Genomic DNA, 23,402 nt, shown 5'->3' with positions numbered 1-23,402 from the left:
ACTCAGTTTTGTTTCTTTTTATGGCTGAGTAATATTCCATTGTATATATGTGCCACATCTTCTTTATCCATTCATCTGTCAATGGACCCTTAGGTTGCTTCCATGTCCTGGTATAGTTTTTAATTTTTTTTAACAATAAGCATATGTTGAGAAAAAAGTTTAAAGGGAAGTGGCTTAGTTCTTACAGAGCAACTCTAGCTCTCTCTAGTAACCATGTGTCTTACAATTCTTTTAAAATTGGCGTTCCTTCTGGAAACCTCAGAAAGTCAGTGGGCGAGTGAGTGAAGTAGCTGATGTTGGTTTTAAGCAAAAGAAGAGGTTTGGAAATGGAGACAGACAGCTGAAGTAGAAGTTTCTGGGAGGCATAGGGAGGAAGAAAGGTCTAGATTCAAACTAGCTTGAAGGAAAACCTAAGTAGAAATTGAAAGTAATCTTGAATTGCTAAAATTCCTATTGATGGGTGTGTCGTATCACGTGAGTGCAGACTTGTAGGCCAGGGCTGTCTGTAACCCAGGATTGAAATTTATTGTATTGCTTAATTGTATTGTATTGCTTAACTTCTTTGCTTCTTTATGAGCATATTTCCTTGGGTATGTTCCTTAACCTCTCTAAGCCTTGTTTTTCTTCACTGGAAAATGTGCTAAGTGCCCTACGTGGATTGTTTTTTTGTTGGTTTTTTTGTTTGTTTGTTTTGCGGTACGTGGGCCTCTCACTGTTGTGGCCTCTCCCGCTGCGGAGCACAGGCTCCGGACGCGCAGGCTCAGCGGCCATGGCTCACGGGCCCAGCCGCTCCGCGGCATGTGGGATCTTCCCGGACCGGGGCACGAACCCACGTCCCCTGCATCGGCAGGCGGACTCTCAACCACTGCGCCACCAGGGAAGCCCATAGTGTTTTTAAAGTTCGCTATTTTGTAGTAGCATAAATCAGTCCTTCATTCCTCTTTACTGATCAATAACATTCCAGTGTGTAGATACACCACATTTTGTTTGCCCATTTATCAGTTGATGGACACTTGAGTTGTTCCCTCTTTTCAGCTGTTATGAGTAATTCTGCTATGAGCATTCATGTACATGTTTTTCTGTGGACATATGTTTTCAGTTCTCTTCAGTATATAGCGGACAGTGAAGTTGCAGGGTCGCATGGTCACCTGTGTTTAACTTCTGAGGAGCTGCCAAATAACTGTTAACGTTGAGCATCTCTTCATGTGCTTATTAGCCACTTGTAGGTCTTCTTTGGGAAAACGTCTGTTCACATCCTTTGCCCATTTTTTAATTGGGTTATTTGTCTTTTTACTTTTGAGATGTAGGAGTTCTTTATAGTATATTGTGGATACAAGTCCCTTATCTAAGAAATGATTTGCAAATATTTTCTCTCATTCTATGGGTTTTCTTTATTGATAATGTACTTTGAAGCACAAAGGTTTTAATTTTTATGAAGTCCACTTTATTTTTTTGTTTTGTTGCTAGTGCTTTTGGTGTCGTATGTAAGAAACCATTATCTACATGCACAATGATGCATGTACAAGAAGGCTCCCTACACACTCTGAAATAGTAATAAAATGTAAAGAAACTAACTGTCTATCAAAAGGAATATGATTAAATAAATTATCACACACACACCCCTCAAAGAAACCATTGCTTAATCCAGGGTAACAAATATTTTTGCCTAGGTTTTCTTGGAAGAGTTTTATAGTTTTAGCTCCTACATTTAGTTCTTTGATCTCTTTTTTTTTTAATATCTTTATTGGAGTATAATTGCTTTACAATGGTGTGTTAGTTTCTGCTTTATAACAAAGTAAATCAGTTATACATATACATATGTTCCCATATCTCTTCCCTCTTGCGTCTCCCTCCCTCCCACCCTCCGTATCCCACCCCTCCAGGTGGTCACAAAGCACTGAGCTGATCTCCCTGTGCTATGCGGCTGCTTCCCACTAGCTATCTGTTTTACGTTTGGTACTGTATATATGTCTATGCCACTCTCACTTTGTTTTGAGTTAATTTTTGTTTATGGGATGAGGTCTGACTTCTTTCTTTTGAACCTGGATATCCAGTTGTCCCAGCATCATTTTTTGAAAGATTATCCTCTCCCTATTGAATTGTCTTGGGACCTACATTACATCCTAAGAACAAATGTGCACAGCTTTGGAGAACAAATATTACAAAAGCCAAATTCACCTGCAATTTGGGTTTTCTTAATTTCTTTAACATTCTCTGTCCGATTGTTTCTTCGTGAGGGAAATGTGGAAAACTAATCTTTCCAACTGTGTGTGTCTCAGGGTGTCTGAGAAGGAAGGAGGTAAAGAGTACCAGCATAAAAAGTAGTAATTTCATAAAAATTTTTTCCAGGATGTAATTTCACACAGAACGAAACTGAATAAGAAAAAAGGTGGAGAAATGCAAATACTGAATAACACTGACAACCAAGGGATCAAAAGTTTGAGTAAGGAGAGAAGAAAAACACTGGAAACGTATCAGCAGCTTTTTTATCTTTTACAGGTGAGAACAATTTCTTTCACTGTGAGTTTTGGGTAAGTGCTATGTCCCCGTTGGTGTTTTACAGTAGGTCTTGTCTCATGCTAAGGCTACAGTAGTTTACATGTTCTGAGCACTATTAAGTACCAAGTGCTATTCTAGGTGCTTTGTACACATTATCTCATTTTAATTCTTAGTACAACCCTGGGAACCATCAAAAATTAATTTACTGATATTCCTGTATTACATGTGAGAAAACTGAGACACAGCCAGGAAATGGTAAAACAAGGGTATTGGGACCCTGGCAGTTTGACTTAAAACTTCGGTCACGCTCTTCATGACTACATTATACTGCAGTTATCGGCAGAAACGGTATAAATCTAATAATAACATAAGCAGATGCTGTCAAACATGAAAAAATTAAAGTAACTGTATGAAAAACAGATCTGTACCAGGACCAGACTGCCCTTCTTTTGAGGAAGGAGCCAGAGAGTTTGGATTAGGGAAATGGGATTCCTTTTTTATTTCATTATTTCCATGGCATGACTGTGATCTAAGTGAACAGTAATTTTCCACTGCTTCAAGAGTGTGGGTGAGAACTAAGCTGAACTGGTTAGGGCTGGACTCTGTCTGGTGGACTAGTTTTTTGTTTGTTTGGCCATTGATCAACCTCATCCGCCCACCCGCACATACAATTAGTCCCAGAGGAAACAGTGAGCGATAGTGAGAGATAGAAACAAAGCCTCCCCTCGGCAGGAAAACTTTCCCAAAAAAGATGGATCAGCCGTTCTTCCTTGAAAGTCAGGTGTCCCTGGGGCCGCTGCTGGTGGCAGTGATTCCGTCAAGGCGTGGAGATGCTTGAATCTTTGCTTGAGGACGTCGCTGGCATTAGGTGCACAGAGAACACATTACCCAAAATATAAATGAGGTGTGGCTAGCCCCGTTGAGAGAAGAGACGTTAATTTTGGTAGAGTTGAGAATTCTCTACTTAGAGTGGCGAACAGGTGTAGTACTCCAGATGTCCACCATGTGGCAGCATAGAAGGAAAAATGTTAAAACAGCATTGTCCATGGAATCCAGGGCTTAACAGCTTCCTTTCCAGAAAGAAAGGGGGCTCGCACTAGGCAGGGGAAGGTTTTTTGTCTGCTGAAATTAGGTTAATAGGCATCCATCAGTTATAAATTTAATCTTAAGCATTTATCATTTTTTTTAATTTTTATTGGAGTATAGCTGCTTTACAATGTTGTTAGTTTCTACTCTACAGCAAAGTGAATCAGCTATACGTATACATATATCCCCTCTTTTTTGGATTTCCTTCCCATTTAGGTCACCACAGAGCATTGAGTAGAGTTCTCTGTACTATACAGTAGGTTCTCACATTTATCACTTTTGACATCCATGAACTTCCAAGTGTACGAAGCTTCTTTAGGATTTAATTTTCTATTGTTGGATTTTGATAGAATTTTTGTCATTTAGGAAGGTGAAAATTTAGTCGCTGGCCTAAGATTTGTATAGTTTACCCTGTTATGTAAGTGAAGGCTCATTAATGGGAAGGAGAAAAAGCATAGGAGCGTGTTTAGAATAATTCCACAAGGTTTATTCCCTAAACGATCCAAAACTGATAGAACCAGAGCATGACTGTTCAGTTGTACTGAGTGAAGTGTCAAAAAATCATTTATTTTTCTTCACCTTTTCTCCTGTCTGCTTTGGAGACATTAACCCAAGACCAATAAGGAAGCTATAGAAGAGCAAACGGTGTGGATCCCTTTCGCCTTTGGCGATTCTTAGCCAAAGTAGCAGGTCAGCTAGTGTAGGTTTTGCTATGGGCTTGTCTCTTCTGTATGAGCCTAAATTTAAAGTTTTTAGGTCATCGGAGAGGAATGAGGCTTCTTTGGTTTTTGACTAATTTTCCTTTCTCAAAAGCCGATATGCTTAGTGTGGGAAAAGAATCACCCCAGAATGCTAAGAAAAAGGTTGTCCTGAGCTGCTTATTCATAAAATTTCAGCCAGTCATTATGAGCTTGAAAGTAAATCTAAGTGGTAAACTAAACTAGAATTAGGGTTTTCTTAAAATTTTTAAAGCCAAACTGCTTGAGACTCTTAAATACTGGTCTCCATGTATGGAAAATTTTCTTTTCTCATCGGAAGGAGGATAAAGAGTAGGACTATCAAATTTCTCTGTCACCTTAATATTATATTTTTTTCTTCTAACCTCCATCTGGTGTAACTCCTTCAGAAAAACCACATTACCACAAAGACTGGTGCTACATCTCTTGAACTCCATCCTAAGCTGAACTACATGTCAAGTTTTTTTTAATTCTTGTCCATCTTTAAATTTTTTTTTAATTTAAAGAGATTCTCTCTTCGGATACCAGGTCTATCAGCCACCCCCTTCTCTCTTCTCTTCTTTTTATCTTAGCCTTCTGGGGTGGTTCTTTTCCCACAGTAAGCATATGGGCTTCTTGTCAGGTTCTTCTGGCATTTCCCCCATGAACTATCCTGACCTTCACCCCTCTGTTCAGCCTCCCTGCCTCACTCCTACCTTCTCGTGCTTTCTAAAACATCATGGCCATCCCACTGTCTCCACATGTAAATGTATCCTTTTCTTTTTCTTTCTTGTCTCAGAATATGGGATATGTTTCCTTCTATTCATTCATCAGTCCTTCTAGAACAGTCTATCTGGCTGAGCCCTTGGTCCCTTCTTGCCAGTCTCTTCGGATACCAGATCTATCAGCCACCCCCCGCCTCCTGTGTTTCTACGATAAATATTACGGTGTGGCTCCAAATGGTGTAGAGTGTACATAATACAATTATACTCCATTAAATATGTCATGACATAGTATATAAAATTTAAATCCTACCGTAACTTTCTAGTATAACTTCCTATAGTTTAGTATTAGTATTACCTGCTACCTTTTAAAGTCTTAATATGTGCCAGATACTCTTCTATATGCTTTATACATAATAAGTCATTAAAGTGCAAGGAACTGGGGACTCCTCTCTGCTTTTAATAATATATTAACATATAGTTTTGTGGGGGGGTGTTTCTTCTTCTCACTTTCCTTCAGACAAATCCTTTGTACCTCGCTAAGCTGATTTTCCAGATGCCACAGAACAAGTCAACTAAATTTATGGATACTGTTATTTTCACCCTATACAATTACGCTTCCAATCAACGGGAAGAATATCTACTCCTCAAGCTTTTCAAAACTGCTCTGGAGGAAGAAATAAAGTATGTATATAAGTATATATGTAAAAATACCAATACCTTTTGTTAGTGGTGGCTATCTCTGATTTACTAAAATAATTTTAAAGTTATTCTTATAAGTTATTTATACATATTAAAATTATCAAATTTCTTGAGAAATTGCCACATCATCATAGATATATTCAGGTACAGCTTTCTCCCGGCAGTGATATCTTTTCTAATGCTAAATTCACTGTTGATTTTGCACGTGTACAAAGCTCTTTGAAAGTCAGTGAGGGCTTCCCTGGTGGCACAGTGGTTAAGAATCCCCCTGCCAATGCAGGGGACACGGGTTCAAGCCCTGGTCCGGGATCCTGCATACTGTGGAGCAGCTACGCCTGTGCGCCACAACTGCTGAGCCTGCGCTCTAGAGCCCGCGAGCCACAACTACTAAAGCCCATGCACCTCGTGCTCTGCGACAAGAGAAGCCACCGCAATGAGAAGCCCGTGCACCGCAACGAAGAGTAGCCCCCGCTCACTGCAACTAGAGGAACCTCGCGCGCAGCAACGAAGACCCAATGCAGCCAGAAATAAATAAATAAAATAAATACATTTATATTAAGAAAAAGTCAGTGAGAAAACCTAATTAAAATTATGTGAATAGTAAAGCCATAAACAGATGAGGATAATGATCTCTGCTAAATAGTTTTTCCTTCTTACTGGAATTTAAGCTGCTGCTAATTTATTTTTTACTCAGTTAATGTAAAAAATGTGTAGGCAGGGCTTCCCTGGTGGCGCAGTGGTTGGGAGTCCGCCTGCCGATGCGGGGGACGCTGGTTCGTGCCCCGGTCCTGGAAGATCCCACATGCCGCGGAGCAGCTGGGCCCGTGAGCCATGGCCGCTGGGCCTGCGTGTCCGGAGCCTGTGCTCCATGGCGGGAGGGGCCACAGCAGTGAGAGGCCCGCGTACCGCAGAGAGAAAGAAAAAAAAAAAAAAAATGTGTAGGCAGCTATAATGAATTGGGGGGGGGAACCCATGAGAATGCCCTTAGCCAACTAGATGGGTCTTAACTGTCTTCCTTACTTCTGGATCCCTTAAGCGATGCTAATCCTATAGGTCTCTGAAGCTATTAGCCAGGCACCTCTGCCCTCATGCTGTCTATAAGGCAGCATGAGAAATAGGATTCATGAGAAATAGCAATGCTATGCAGTAGAATAAGGTAAGTACTAAATGAATGATAAGCACAGTGTAACAGATCAGAAGGATGGAAAGAAAAGTGCCAATACAGTCAATCGATAAAGATTGTATGGAAGAGGAAGGAGTTGACCCCAAACCTTGAAGAATATCTACAGTTTTTATAAAAAGAAATGGAAAAGGGAAATAAGGCACTATGGTGCTAGAAACAGTATGGGCCAGGGGGCAAGAAAGAAAGTAGATTAGTCTAGCCAAGAGGTGACTTAATTGGTGACCACCAGGAAAGTAAGGTTGGGCCAGATCATGGGAGACATTGAGTATAGGCCCAAGTGCTGAGGCTCTTTTTACTTTCTGGGAAGGTGTGCAAGGTTTTTGACGTGACCACACTGAGTTTTTAGAAGATTGGTCTATCTGCTAGCCACGTATGAACAGGATGAATTGGAGCTACATAGTTCAGGGAAATGGGCAGGGAGGCCGCGGGGGCATGCATAGGAAAAAGGCACAGATGAGATTTTCAACACTGAGTTTGAGTTTTAGGTGTAGAACATGTGGGTGAAATATTTCTAATATCCAGCAGAACACTGGAAATTCAAGGCTAACTCCCAGGAAAGAGACAGGGAGCATCCTTACTTGTATACCGTCACCCAGTATTGTTATTAGTCTAGGTCCATTTTTAGTTCATTCCTGCCTTCTAGATTGGAATTAAAGCTGAGAAATTATTTTTAGACCCTTAAATTTCTTGAATAAGTCATCTTACAAATGATAGCTTCCTTTTTTTTTAAATAAAAATAATAAACAGGGGATTCTGAGACCCACTTTATTAATGGACACTCAGTCTTCCAATAGCCCTGATAAATTAGAATCAGGACATGCATTGTAGATCCTGCTGTACAGCCCCTGTTACCACTGCAAACCTTTAGCCAGATAGGTCAGGCATGTTGTCTAGTGATGGAGGCAGATAGAATGGTCATACTTAGAGAGAAAGCTTTGCCTTAACTTCCCACAAGTTTCAGACTCAGAGGTTGTATTACAAAAGACAGCATGTGGGCCATGTCCACCAAAAGTCTCCTTTGGTTCAGGTGTGCTCACCAAATAGAGACGGGAGTTAGCTTCCTTTTAAATCACACCGTCTTTGATCTTCAATGGAGAAAAATACAACCCCCCAAAGCCCTTGCCCGCCAGAGAGAATATACACTGTTTAAAACTCTATGCATAGAGGCAAACCATTTTGTTTGATCTGGGCCTTTTTTAGATCAAAGGTGGACCAGGTCCAGGACATAGTTACTGGGAACCCTACAGTCATCAAGATGGTCGTCAGCTTCAACAGAGGTGCCCGTGGACAGAACACACTGCGCCAGCTTCTGGCTCCGGTGGTGAAAGAGATCATCGATGACAAATCCCTGATCATCAACACAAGCCCCGTCGAGGTGTACAAGGCCTGGGTGAACCAACTAGAAACACAGACTGGAGAAGCCAGGTAGCAAAGCCTGGGCGATGGTGGTTTTCAGTTGTGTTTTATGATCATTTTTATGTGTATATTTATACATACTCTTAAGCTCTGTTAAGCTCTGTTAAAAGAACAAAATTCACTGTGCAAAGTCGGTTTTCAATCTCAGATGTTGTTACCTCCCTTAACATACCCATGCAGGCCACGTTCTTGGACTCCTACTCATCTTAGCGGTACCTGGTATTTTCAGATTTCGGTACCAGTTGATTCCCAAAGCCACAATTTCTGTAGTTCTCTCCCTTCGTTTTTCTTTGTTGTTTCTAAACCCAGGCCTAGACCTAGACATAGACCTCTTCACCTGATAATACCTACTTTTTTTTTTTTTTTTTACAATTACCAAGTGAGTAACTTGAACGTGTAAGCCTCAACAAGCCGGGTTGGCATTGGCTCATTCTAGGTAGTGGTCTGTTGATCCAGGCAATCCCAGCTTTTAATTTCCTGCAAAAGGATGCCATGTGAAATCATTAAGATATGCACAGAGAATTACATGGGTGGTTGTCACAGCACTGTATGTAATCACAAAAGTTGGGGAAGGTCAAAATATTTCGCTTTGGGGAATCTGTTAAATAAATGTTTATATAACAATCGAGTAGTAAGTAACTTTGGAATGGTGGTATAGAAATATATTTGTTGCCTGAGTAAACTCTTCATAGCATAGTTCTTGGTTGTAGTTTGGTACAGTGACTCATTTTCTGTATCAAAACAAATATGCATGTATATACACACACATAAGATCTATATGGGATCTATATAGACACGAACTGCATTACACCCATATACACACATGCGTGGCAGAGGACCAGAAAGTTATACACTAAAATAAGGAAAAGTAGTTGTCTCTGGGGTCAGTATTGTTTTCTTGTTGGCTTATATGCAAATTTTTCTGTAAAGAACATACTGCTCTTTATAATTTAAAAGAGAGAGGGGGAGAGAGAGAGAGAAAGTTAGCTGGGTCTACGTTACCTGGGTCTGCCTGTTATTTTGCCAGAAGAGCCCAGATGGAGAGCCTGGAGTCACCCTGCTGTGCTGGTGGCAGAGGCTTCCATGTGGGTGCTCCCCTGCCCCAAGCAAACATTTTATCATTGGAGTTGGTGGGCAAACTCTACTTCACGATACAAAGCTTGATGGTAGAACCAATGTGGCAAGGATACACATGCTTGTACCTAAGCCCCCAGTTAATCGTAAGCCCTCGTTGTGGTTTCAGCAACCTGCCTTACGATGTGACCACAGAACAGGCTCTGACATACCCAGAAGTGAAAAACAAACTGGAGGCCTCCATCGAGAACCTGAGAAGGGTCACCAACAAAGTCCTGAGTTCTATCATTTCTTCCCTTGATCTACTGCCGTAAGTTGTATACGTAGCAGCTTTAACTTTCTTCGCTAGAATTTCTTGAAATACTATGTAAAATAAACCCCTGTAGTGAAGATAGGAGTTTTCCTCATATTGCATTTACTAGTTTAAATTTTGCCAACATTTGCACTTTAAGTTCATAACTGTTCTCCAAAGACGGAACAGTACAAAACAGCGCTCAAGTACGATCATCCGTGGCAGTCCTGTGATTCCGTTACCATCTCATTTTGTGTTGAATTTTTAGGAAAACTGCTTGGCTTTAGTTGACTGGAACAATTGCTGTGTGTTTCTTCCTCACTTAGCCTTTTTCCATTATTTTCTTTTGTCATCTGTTTTCCATGTAGTTATGGATTGAGGTATATAGCCAAAGTACTGAAGAATTCGATCCGTGAGAAATTTCCCGATGCAACAGAAGATGAGCTATTAAAGGTAGATTTTCAAGGGTGATCTCACCATAGCTTCTCTTGGGGGTAGGGGCCAAAATTACCAACACACCATTTTGTAAAATTTTTCCCCTTGTATGACTTTTGTGTGTGTGTGTGTGGTACGCAGGCCTCTCACTGTTGTGGCCTCTCCTGTTGTGGAGCACAGGCTCCGGACCCACAGGCCCAGTGGCCATGGCTCACAGGCCTAGCCGCTCCACGGCATGTGGGATCTCCCCGGACCGGGGCACGAACCCGCGTCCCCTGCATCGGCAGGCGGACTCTCAACCACTGCGCCACCAGGGAAGCCCTGTATGACTTTTGATAATAAGCTACAAGTCTTCTATTCTAATGGCTCTCAAGATTATTGTTATGAGGTTAGTTGGGAGCTCTTATACATTATTGAGGCTTTTTATATTAGAGAATTTGGAGGGGGGGCAGTAGCATATTTTCACCAAAAATAATTTTGTTAACTATATTAATAATGTGTGATTATATTCACTACCTTTACTTAACTCCTTGTTAAGATTCAGATCGGAGAACGATTTGCTGTCTTGGGAAATGTCAGTTAATATTAACTTTTAAAAAACCCTCCAAACTCTTGAGTTTTCTCTCTCAAAAATAGTCTTTTCTTCTACATCACTCCAGATTGTTGGAAATCTCCTGTACTATCGGTACATGAACCCAGCCATCGTCGCCCCAGACGGCTTTGATATCATCGACATGACAGCCGGAGGTCAGATAAATTCCGACCAGAGGAGAAACTTGGGATCAGTGGCCAAGGTCCTTCAGCATGCAGCCTCCAACAAGCTCTTTGAAGGAGAAAATGAGCATCTCTCATCTATGAACCATTATTTATCAGAGACGTATCAGGAGTTCAGGTGAGAGGTATCGTTACCTTTGGAGAAACTTGCAGGATGGTGGGCAAGAGGAATGTGTTTTCTGTGCCCAGAGCTGGGCTTGGGGGCAGGAACCTCAGGGCATGCATTTCTTGTACTGCTTGTTGCTGTGGGGAAAGAGGAGGGAGGCTGAGCAGGCGGGGTTACTTCTGTCTGGTGTTCCCTATCCCCCCCCCACCCCCAGTGCCCCTGTTACATTGAGTCATCCCCATGTGCATGACTTCTGCTATTGACAAGAAGAAATATTTAATCTTCTTGGTACGCTATAGGCTTGTAGTACTTAGAATTAAAGAAATCAAAATAGCTAACTTCTGCTCTTCTGAACTTAAAAAGAGGGTATCATTTTGTCCATTCAGGAAAAACTTGCCTTGATCTGCATCAAACAATAGCAGGAAACTGAGTATTTGGTTTGGGATGGTTGGGAAAATCCCCCTTCTATGTTTGTTGAGGATTGTGTGTGAACATGTTCTATTCTGTTCTCGAACATCTCTCAAATATGCATGTAAGACTTAAGTCTGTTGACTTTATAAGCTCTCCAAATTGTATCATTAATCATTCCACGGGGATACGGGAGGAGGACTGAATCTAGCAGGAAGGTTCACTCACCCTGAAGCTCTCAGAGGAAGCATGTTCATCTTGGCGTTCACTTTCTCTTTTCTGCCATTCAGCCAGTCGTACAAGTATGACATCTATGTGGCCTCTTTCACGCCTCACTTGGAAAATGATAATTTCCCATTCCTCAGTTTTCCTCTAGGTTAGTGATTTATCTGTTGACAAAGGTAGTTCATGATCATTCCTCTCTTTCTGGAATTTGTCGCCTCTTGTGAGAAATTTTCCCCAAATCCTCTTACTATGGGAAGTCTTGATTTTCTCAAGCTGCTAATTTTAGGTCTCCTCACTGACTAAAAAAGTAACATCCATTTCTTGCAAATCCTTATCTGCTATTAGAACCTCTTTTTGCTTCCTTTTTTCTCAGATTATTCCTACCAAACATGTAAGTTTCCAACTCTTCTTCATTTAAAAGGAAATAAAACCAAAAGCCTCCCCTCATCTCTTAAATTCATCTATTTTTTTTCTCTTCCACTCATATTAATCCTTTGTGTTCCTCAGCAACCGTGAAAAGTTGCAACCAAAAGAGTGCAGGAAGGCCAGTTGTCACGTGGGAGCATGGCTACCTGCCATTTATCCTGCCCCGGCCTTGGGGTGGGAAGGCACAGGTCTTTCTGGTGTGCAAGCCTTGGGTGCCCTTAGGAGATACACCAAGGATAATTTCAGGCATTTGAAACATTTGCAAATTTATAGAATAAAATATCTACTCTACCTGTGCAAAGAATCCCTCCTAAACCATGATCGCAGCACACCTGGCTTTTCTCCATCTCTCTGTTGAAATTTGCTGTAGCTTAAAATAGCAGAGTTTTTAGAGTCTGAGCACTGGTGGAAGGGAGCCTCGTATGTATCTGTGTGTCTGGTCTTAACAGCCTTTCCAGCCAGCAACGGTTGTCTGGATCAACTAAGAGTAGAGTAGGCTTAACTTGAATTTTTGTCAAATTGGTAACAGAAACTCTGAAAGGGTGTTGAAATCCCCAGGAGTTTGTGCCAATTAAAGTAGCAAATTTGACTAATTGCTTTATGGATTGTTTTCTCTACAAAGACTTGATTCTTAGATCAGGGAACATCAGTACTGACATTTTTGTGTAGATTTCAGGGGGCATTTTTAAAATCGTATTTTTTAAATGACCTGCCCATAGTTTGATTACCTTGGGTCAGTCACAGGGCCTGAGGCCCTAAATGCTCTGTCTGTTCCTTTCTGAGGACCTAGGTCCAACATCCCGAAACATGGACTCGGCTTCGAGGTCCAGAGCCAGCCTTGGAAGGTGCTGGAACAGGTCCCCTGAGGTGTACAGTAGAAAACAAAGCACAGGCCATCACTGAAGATTTCCTCACCATTTTGATAAAGCCATTTTATTCACAAATTTGACTCTGTCTTAAGACTTTTGTTTTTTTTTTTCATTTTTTTAGGAAATATTTCAAAGAAGCATGTAATGTCCCTGAACCAGAAGAAAAGTTTAATATGGATAAATACACAGATGTGGTGACAGTCAGCAAACCAGTCATTTATATTTCAATTGAAGAAATCATCAGCACACATTCAGTAAGAGAGGTTGGAGGAGGGTCTTAGCAATGGACACGGGGTTCAAACGTCTGCTCTTGAAAATGTTTAGTTTCTACAGGGTGTTACTGTAAGCATGTGCTCCTACTTATGTTTTCAACCTAAAAAATACTTGAATTATTTATTCCCTGACCCTTATGCATTGACTAATCTCCTTTTCCCAAACAGGAAAAGTTTACTTTTGACATGATACATGTATTCCCTGACTCTTGTGCCTTAGGAAAACTCCTTCTCTCAAGCAAGGAAAAGTTTATTTCTTCCGTGATCCAGTTACAGTCAGGTGGTGAATGTGCAGTTTAAGCCCCGAGCCCGAGCAGCCCTGATATTTTCTCCACCCACCAGGGCCACACTGCCTGGACCCCAGGGTCGGTCTCTCCCCCTTTCAAGAATTCTCTTCACATTTCCAGTAATTTTCTGGGAAAAGGAGAATGCTCCCTCTCTTCTAATGTTTGGCCATAAAGAGGGAGGGGTTAAACAGGCGTATCCAGGTTGGGGAAAAGAAGACATACACCCCACACCCCAGCAATAGCCGCCTACAAAGAATCGCTTCTGTTGTTCTGGAAAAACCCATTTCTTAGATCCAGGCACCGTCAGTCTGCTGTGTCATAATGTCTCCCTCTGGTTCACGTGCAGACATCACCACCATCAACCATTAGCCTGCATTAGGGGCATTTTGAGGGCAGGGCAGTGTTCTCGGCATGGTGACGGTCTTTGTTTGCTTAAGACCAGAGCCTATTTCCTGAACCAGCTAGGTTCTTAAAGCATAACCTTTTCAAGAACAGTTCTGGACATGACTACTCCAAGCTAAGTCCTGAGGACATGCGAGAAATCCGCCCAAGACCTCCAGAATCAGAACCTGCATTCTCCCAAGATCCCAGGTGACTCAGATACACACTGAAGCTCAAGAAGCCCTGGTGAAGGATGCACCCAGCTTCAACTGATACACACAACTGGCGGAAAGCACGACAAATACACACCTCTTAAAGGGCCAGCCCCTCCCCCACCAAACCAGCTATACTAACAAGTAGCAAAATTGGCTGCTCAAAATTTCAGTCTTCATTATTAAACTCTTCTAAGTAACTAAACCTTAAATATGGGCTGGAAAGAAAGATTGGATCTACTTTTGATTTCCCTCTTTCAGGGTTGGGACAGGGAACCTCCTTGACATTTGCAACAAGCTCTCCTTCAGTGTTTTGAGTGACCCTAAACAAAAGCAGATCTGAATGACCAGCTGAGGGAGTGAGTGGGTTGATTAAATAAAGAGGCTATACTTGTTTTCCCTATATATAAACACCCCAAATCACCAAGCAAACACATCCAGTATATGCAGCACTTGCAAAAATAATTTTCCAACGAACAAGTAGACTCATTCATATTTGAGCCACGACCCATTTATCTATTTGTTATGGCAAATTTTTCATCTCAAAAAGATGTCCACACATTGGCTGCACATGTGCTGAGGGCAATAGCCACATGCAGGAAAAGTGAGAGATTCTTTCCCAAGGAGAGCTGAGAGACAATGTTACTGTATTAATTTAGACTGTTACTCTTCAAGGAGAAATAGTCTGTTCCTTTCGTCAACAAGAGTTGAAAACAGAATCCAATCCTGGGAAACATAACTCGTAACCAGTTTGGAATTCCATCATGTGTGATGTTGGAAGCAGATGTAATAACGTGGGAGAAGTGTAATTGCAGGGAAAGACTGTCCTTGTTTACTGTCTGTCTCAAGTCCTCACTGCAAGTCCACATGCAGACACAAGCACGGCAGTAGCATGACTTGCCACGCCTGTGTCCACATACTTGTCCCTTGTTCTCTAAGGAACATGTAGAACATTAGCTCTTTACGGAGACATTTTCAGGAAATTTTGATGTTCTGTCATTATCAGAATAAAGAGTAGAAGCTGGCTGCCTAAATCATCCCTTGCAGAGACAGCAGCCCATCAGCTGTCCCATCTCTTCAGAGAACTAGAACACAAATGTATCCATCTTGCTTATTTTGTTCTTGTCTCTGACTTACCTTACCCCAAAATATCCTGTGTACTACTTCCAGATTTCACCGTGTCTTTCTGTCATCTGTGTTACTTATATAACATCTTGCTTTAAATCTAACCATGGTAGAAAAACTAGCATGTCTTACAGTGGACAGAACTTTAAAAGTAGTTGAATATAGTTGCTTCCTTGAAGCTATGCATCTGAGGCCCCCTCTCCCTTTCTTAAAAACCCAATTTGTAAGTGTCAGGGAATGTTAGGGAAAATTCAGCATTAAACAGATAACTCTCTCCTTCACTAATCTTAAAGATTAAAAGAGAATGGAAAAGGAAGTAATCAAGGCAGTGTTGTACCGGCATAAGGATAGACATACCAGTCAATGAGATAGAACTGAGAGTCTAGAAATCTTCAAATCTGTGGTCAGTTTGTTTTTGACAAGGGACTAAAACAGTTCAGTGGGCAAAGAATAGTCTTTTCAACAAATGGTTCTGGGACAACTGGAAATCCACATGCCAAGAATGAAGTTGGACCCTTTCCTTCCACCCTATACAAAAATGAACTCGAAATGGATCAGAGACCTAAATATAAGAGCTAAAATTATAAAACTCTTAGAAGAAAACATAGGAGTAAATCTTTGTGACCTTGGCAATGGTTTCTTAGGTATGACACCAAATGTACAAGCCACAAAAGGAAAAAAAACCAAAAGAAAAAAACAGATAAATTGGACCTCCTCAAAGTTGGAAACTTTTGTGCTGTAAACATTGCCATCAAGAAAAGACAACCAAGGGAATGAGAGAAAATAATTGCAGATAATGTATCTGTTAAAGGACTTGGATCCAGAATACATAAAGAAAACCCACAACCCCATGGTGAGCTAAATAATCTGATTTAAAAATGGACAACTGTACATCAAATGAACACAGTGAAAAGGCAACCTACAGAATGGAAGAAGTATTTGCAAATCACATACTGTATCTGATAAAGGGTTAATATCCAGAATATGTAAAGAATTCTCACAATCTGACAACAATAAAAAACAGCCCAATTTTAAAATGAGCTACAGACCTGAATAGACATTTCTGCAAAGAAGATATAGAAATGGCTGGCAAGCACATGAAAAGATGCTCAACATCACTAATGACTAGGGAAATCCAAATCAAAACCACAATGATTTTGCCTCATTGTATAATAGAGACAGCCTATAAATCTATCATTTGGTTTGGAAAAATAAAAAAATAAAAACATGAGATACTACCTTACACCCATTATGGCGGCTACTATAAAAACAGGGCTTTCCTGGTGGTGCAGTGGTTGAGAGTCCACCTGCCGATGCAGGGGACACGGGTTCGTGCCCCCGGTCCGGGAAGATCCCACATGCCGCAGAGTGGCTGGGCCCGTGAGCCATGGCCGCTGAGCCTGCGCATCTGGAGCCTGTGCTCCACAACGGGAGAGGCTACAACAGTGAGAGGCCCGCGTACCAAAAAAAAAAAAAAAAAAAAAAAAATGGTTAAGATGGTAGATTTTATGTTGTGTATTTTACTACAGTTAAAAATAAAAATAAAATTTTTAAATGGGCAAGCGATCTGAATAGAGATTTCTCCAAGGAAAATATACAATAGCCAATAAGCACATGAAAAGATGCTCATCATTATTGGTCATCAGGGAATGCACATCAAAACCAAAATGCGATAACTTCACGCCCACTAGGATAGCTAAAATTAAAAAGTCAGGTAATAATAAATGTTGGCAAGGATGTAGAATGACTGAAACTCTCACATACTGCTGGTGGAGATGCAAAATGGTGCAGCCACTTAGGAAATCAGTTTGGCAATTCCTAAATGTTAAACAGAGTTACTATGTGATGAAGCAATTCCTAGGTATGGGCTCAAGAAAAATGAAAACATGTGCACACAAAAACTGGTCCATGAATGTTCACAGCAGCATATTCATAATGGCCAAAAACTGGAAACAAATGTCCATCAAAAGATGAATGAATGAAGTGCGATATATCCATATAATGGAAAAATTTTTCGGGGATAAAGAGGAACAAATGCATGCTACAACCTGGATGAACCTTGAAACCATCATGCTCAGTGAGAGAAACCAGTCACAAAAGGACACACATTGTATGAGTCCACTCATGTGAAGCAACTGGAACAGCTATATCTATGGAGACAGAAAGTACATTAATGGCTTCCAGGAGGAAGGGGTAATACTGGGGAGTGACAGCTAATGGGTACACAGTTTCTTTTAAGGTGATGAAAATATTCTGAAATTAGATAGTGGTGATGGTTACACAAGTCTTTGCATATACTAAAAACCATCGTTATCATAGGTTTTAAATGCGTGGATGTGATGGTGTGTTAATTGTATCTCAATAAAGCTGTTGAGAGAAAAGAGATTAAAAATGAAAAAGACTAATTTTATTATATGATTCAGTGTTTTGTAAGTTAGCTACTCAAAACAACTAAAATTAGATTTCCCATCACCAGGGATACCAGTCCCACACTTTGGAAACATTGTTTTAATTTAACTCTAAATGAAAACAAGAGCAGCTGTGTTTTCATAGCTGTGCCCCCAGAGTTACTATGTTTCCTCTAAGACCTGGCAAACACCCAGCAGTGTTCCCCTTAATCCATTTTTGGAATTCTGAAAGGAAGAACCAGCTGGTACATCTAGGTCTCAGGCCAAGGAATCATATGGGCATTTCTGCTATCCATACCCATGAAAGATCTTCAATGCCAGACATTGAAATAGCTAATAGTGGTGATTTGAAAAAATATATAGTGTTTGGTTACCGAATAATTTTTCTCTGAAGAGTTATGGAAATGCCCTTACAGTTTGCTACCGTATTAGCCAAGAGACTTGTGTGTTGTTTTAGACTCTTTCCCCAACTTTGACTTTTTTTTTCCTCTTTTTTATTGATGTGTCGTTGATTTACAATGCTGTGTTAGTTTCAGGTGTACAGAAAAGTGATTCAGACTACTATGTATGTAGCCTTTCAGATTCTTTTCCCTTATAGGTTATTACAAAATATTGAGCATAGTTCCCTGTGCTGTACAGTAGGTCCTTGTTGGTTATCTATTTTATATATAGTAGTGTGTATATGTTAATCCAAAACTCCTAATTTATCCCTCAACTTTGACTTTTGTATAAACACGGAGGGAGCACAGGGTTTAGGTGGAAGAAGGCTGCCTCTTGGCAGATCTTGCAAGATCTTGCTGAAAGAGTGTTTATGAACACCTTTCACAAAACTACAGTTCCTCGATGAAGAGTGGGCACTTGCCTCTAAGATAAAATGCAAGCTGTGTCTCTCTGTGGTCTCTAATTTTAATATATGTCAGACCTATATTTAAGGTTCAAACAATATCAGAAAAAAGTTATTATGAAAAACTGGGAAGGGAACTATGTAAGTATGGTAGCCATTAAGAACTGACTTTTATTTTTGTATGTGTGTTGCTTTCTATATAAAGCTCCTGTTGGAACACCAGGATGCGATTGCCCCTGAAAAAAATGACTTACTGAATGAACTTTTGGAATTGCTGGGAGAGGTACCTAATGTGGAATCTTTCCTTGGTAAGGGCTTCTTCCCTCTGGTTTGTATTTGATTGGTTGGTTGGATGGTTGGTTGGTTTTCCTATCCTAGATCAAAAAATCTTTTTAATTTAATACTTGTTTATTTAAAGGATAACTACACTAGCCCCTTCCTACATGAAGGATTCTGTAATTCTTAGTGTGCTAGATTATCAAACAATTTGATACTCTTGAAGCTCTAGATACATCAAAAACGATTTGTCAACCATAAAGAAAGAAAAAGCGAAATTTATTAGACGTTCCTTGCTATGTTCTCCAATGGTGTCTTTTATTAACAGTTCTCTCTTTTAGTAATCTTTCTCAAATTTCGAATATTGATGTCCTATGCTATTTTAATGTTTAATTCCGAGATTTTTTTTTGTGGTACACGAGCCTCTCACTGCCGTGGCCTCTCCCATTGCGGAGCACAGGCTCTGGACGCGCAGGCTCAGCGGCCATGGCTCACGGGCCCAGCCGCTCCACGGCATGTGGGATCTTCACAAACCGGGGCACGAACCCGTGAACCCTGCATCGGCAGGCGGACTCTCAACCACTGAGCCACCAGGGGAGCCCTGGAATGTGTTTTCTTCTGAGGACCATGATCTCCTGTTCAACTACCGAGCCCATGTTTCCTACAGAACCTTTATCTTACATTGTTGATGCCACTGTCACAATCAGTGAATTGGAAAAATAACAATATTTTATTCTACAGGGGAAGGAGCTGTTGACCCCAGTGACCCTGACAAGGTAAACACACTAAGTCAACTTGCAAAGACTGAGATTTCCCTTTTCCTGACCAGCAAGTACGACATAGGGGATGGTGAAGCTATAGATGGCCAAAGCCTCATGATCAAGTAAGTTTGGAGCTTAAAGAGCACATGTCTCCAATTATGCATCTTAAACCATGCAAATTCAAATAAGGCTAATTCCTCAAATAATCCATTTTAAAATATCTAAATATTGAAATATATTATGTTTATCCATCAAACATCTAACTAAGGAATAGTAGACTCTTTGTAATTTAAGAGGGAACTAAATATCATGATACTTTCTTAAAGCCTATCTTGTGTTTTAGTTTTCCTTGTAGTAATTTGATTCCTTTCCTTTAAGAAATGATTAACTCAGCTGGTGAAAGGCCTCACGTAGCTGAAAGGAAATATCTGTTTCAGTGGTCAAAAGAACAGTCAAGGAAATACCTTGAACCTAATTAATTTTCTGGTATAAAATGTTAACGTAAAAGGCACACACGATAAGACATAATGCTGTTATCTGATTTATTAGACACCTTGCCTATTAAACTAAGCCTGGATATCTTGACCAACTTTGACTTTATTTATACCCAGTTTCTTGTTCTTCAAGATTTCAAGCGAAGCTTTCACACTTTTAATTAATACTGTACTTTTTCAGTCAAGGCCTCATGGACATTCCACATCAGTCCTGTATATACAGGGTAAGAAAAAATGATCCATCACCATAAATCGAGATGCCTTAAACCAAAGCCAGGTGCTCACCAAACAATACAGTTTTTAAGAACTAATATAACCAAAAGGATTCGCATTAGCACATTAGAACAGTTGTATGTTGGGGTGAGGTGGAGAATGGAAATGGGAAATGGGGAGAAAAGGAAATAAATAAGTATTTAAATAATACTTCACACATGACTTCCAAGGCACAGGCCCTGAATTCTGAGGTTGTTTTAATTTGCTACAGGACCTTTCTGTTCTGCCACTGACAGGCTTTGGACAGTACTCATTTCTAGTTGATTTTTTCCAGATATTCAATCCCATGAAAATGGCAAAAAAAAAAAAACAAAAAAAAACTTAGTGTGCTATGTTGGAATATGTACATAGGTGCTTCTTCTACTAAGCTTGTTTATTTTGTGCTCCGATTATCTCTAAGGATCTGTTTGTTCACATAGCCGAATACTTGAGTATCTACTCTGTGTCCATGGCACTGGGCTTGAGGCTGAGGACACAGCGGTGAGCAAGCCATTAAGGGTCCCTGCCTTCCGGGGGTCTGCAGTCTGTTGGAGAGCACAGCTAACTTGAGGGACGCAGGACTCCTACACAAACTTGGCTTCATAAGAGTTGAGGGCAGTTCCTTTAAACTACTGATGATGAAGTCAGATTGCACTTGCAGAGACAGCTCAGAACAGGGCAACAGAAAAAAGGGAGAAAACTGTGGAAGCTACTCCCTGGGTTCCTCTGAGCATGTGCCAATTACAAAGGTAACTGGAAATACAGATCCTGTGGTTCCACCATGCAAATTAAATTAGGCCAGTAATCCTGTGATCTCATAAGCTTTGTCCTTTAGAAGTAACAGGAAGAAATTTTTTCATAATTAATTTTGTCTGTTACTTGAGCACCATTTTCTAAATGCAGTCAACTCAAATGTCTGCATTAATGAATGGAGATCATGATTTGGGTAGTCTAAAATATCAAATAGTCTGAACATCGTGTATATTTATACTTATTTCTGAATCTGAGTCCCCATGGTTCTGTGAATTTTTGGAGTGCACATTTCAAAAGCAAAACCATGAAAGTCAGGTGTGTGGGGCAGCAGTGCAGCTTAGCCAGGAAGGGCTGGTGCATTGTCCTACTTGCCTCAGCCCTTGTGTGGCTCCCTCCCCACTGTACGCTAGAAAAAAGTACTGTCTACTTCTTCAATCACCATTCCAAGTAGAGCCAGCCAGTGGTTTTATTTATTTACTTACTCTTGTATTTTGTAGTAAAATACACACAACATAAAATTTACCAATCTAACCTTTTAAAGTATACAGTTCAGTGGCACTTAGTACGTCCAGAATGTTGTGCAAGCATCACAACTGTCTAGTTCCAGAACACTGTTATCACCCCAAAAGTAACCCTGTATCCATTAAGCAGTCATTTCCCCAATGACCCTGGGGCATCTTTTCTGCTTTCTGTCTCTATGAACTTGCCTATTCTGGAAGTATCATATAATGGAATCATACAATATGTGGCCTTTTGTGTCTGGCTTCTCTTATTCAACATATTTTTGGCTGAATAACATTCCATTGTATGGACATACCACATTTATCTTGGACATTTGGGTTGTTGCTACCTTTTGACTATAGTGAATAGTACTACTGTAAACATTTATATACATCTTTTTACTTGAATACTGTTTTCAGTTCTTTTGGGTATACACCTAGGAGTGGAATTGCTGGGTCATATGGTAATTCTGTTTTGAGGAACTGCCAGACCTTTTTTCCACAGTGGCTACACCATTTTATATTCCTACCAACAAAGTATGAGAGTTTCAATGTTTCCATAATTCACCAAAATTTATTTTCTGTTTTGTTTATTTTGTTGTTATAGCCATCCTAGTGGGTATGAAGTAGTATCTCATTGTGGTTTTGATTTGCATTTCCCTAATGATTAATAATGTTTCTCTAATGATTAATAATTAATAATGTTTCCATGTGCTTGTCAGCCTATCTTTGTAGAAATGTCTATTCAAGTCTTTTGCCCATTCTTTATTTGGATTGTTTGTCTTTTTGTTGCAGAGTTGTAAGAGTTCTTTATATGTTCTGGATGGTAAACCCCTATCAGATATATGATTTGCAAATATTTTCACTCCTTCTATGGGTTGTCTTTTTATTATTGAAGTATAGTTGATTTACAATGTTATGTTAATTACTGCTGTACAGCAAAGTAATTCAGTTATATATATACATTCTTCTTTTTAATATATTTTTTCCATTACGGTTTGTCATAGGCTATTGAATATAGTTCTTTATGCTATACAGTAGGACCTTGTTGTTTATCCATTCTATATATTAAAGCTTATATCTGCTCCCAACCTCCCACTCCATCCCTCCCCCAGCCCCACCACCACCCCGCTCCGGCCACCACCAGTCTGTTCTCTATGTCTGTGATTCTGTTTCTGTTTCATAGATAGGTTCATTTGTGTCATGTTTTAGATTCCAAATATAAGTGATATCATATGGTATTTGTCTTCCTCTTTCTGACTTATGTCACTTAGTATAATAATCTCTAGTTGTATCCATGTTGCTGCAAATGGCATTATTTCAGGGCTGTCTTTTTATTCTCTTGGTAATATCCTTTTCTGTAGAAAAGTTTTTTAACTTAATGAAATGCAGTTTATCTATTTTTTGTTGTTGTTTCTTGTGCTTTTGGTGTCATAAGAATTCATTGCTCAATCCAAGATCATGAGGATTTACTACTGTGTTTTTTGCTAAAGTGTTCTATAGTTTCAGCTTTTATATTTAGGTCTGTGATCCCTTTTGAGCTAATTTTTGTGTACGGTGGAAGGTCGGGGTCCAACGTTATTCTTTTGCATGTGGATGCCCAGTTTTCCACAACAATTTCTTAAAGAGACTATTCTTTCTCCATTAGGTGGTCTAGACACTCTTGTCAAAAGCCAATCTACCATACATATATGGTTTTCTAGACTCTAAATTCTATTCCATTGATCTATATGCCTATCCTTATGCTAGTACCACACTGCATTTATCACGGTAGCTTTGTAGTAAGTTTTGAAATTGGGAAGTATGAGTCTTCCAAGTTGTTCTTTTTGAAGATTCTTTTGGCTACTTGGGGTTCCTTGCAATTCCATGTGAACTGTAGGATCAACTTTTCCATTTATATAAAA

The 23,402-nt window shown here is 40.1% G+C and overlaps 1 protein-coding gene across 1 annotated transcript in view; it reads left to right on the top strand.

Annotated features, from left to right (window-relative positions):
- IQGAP2 (IQ motif containing GTPase activating protein 2) overlaps window positions 1-23,402 on the top strand; it is a 285,284-nt gene that overhangs the window by 243,138 nt on the left and 18,744 nt on the right. The window contains exons 22-30 of the mRNA XM_060009287.1: window positions 2,350-2,499; window positions 5,544-5,707; window positions 8,109-8,333; window positions 9,568-9,708; window positions 10,059-10,143; window positions 10,785-11,017; window positions 13,055-13,187; window positions 18,668-18,770; window positions 19,480-19,621. Of these exons, the coding sequence (XP_059865270.1) occupies window positions 2,350-2,499; window positions 5,544-5,707; window positions 8,109-8,333; window positions 9,568-9,708; window positions 10,059-10,143; window positions 10,785-11,017; window positions 13,055-13,187; window positions 18,668-18,770; window positions 19,480-19,621 (1,376 nt within the window). The remainder of the gene's footprint in view (window positions 1-2,349; window positions 2,500-5,543; window positions 5,708-8,108; window positions 8,334-9,567; window positions 9,709-10,058; window positions 10,144-10,784; window positions 11,018-13,054; window positions 13,188-18,667; window positions 18,771-19,479; window positions 19,622-23,402) is intronic.

This window comes from Delphinus delphis, chromosome 3 (genome assembly GCF_949987515.2).
Source record: "Delphinus delphis chromosome 3, mDelDel1.2, whole genome shotgun sequence".
NCBI classification, from domain to species: Eukaryota; Metazoa; Chordata; class Mammalia; order Artiodactyla; family Delphinidae; genus Delphinus; species Delphinus delphis.
This window is presented reverse-complemented; position numbering and strand designations above follow the sequence as displayed.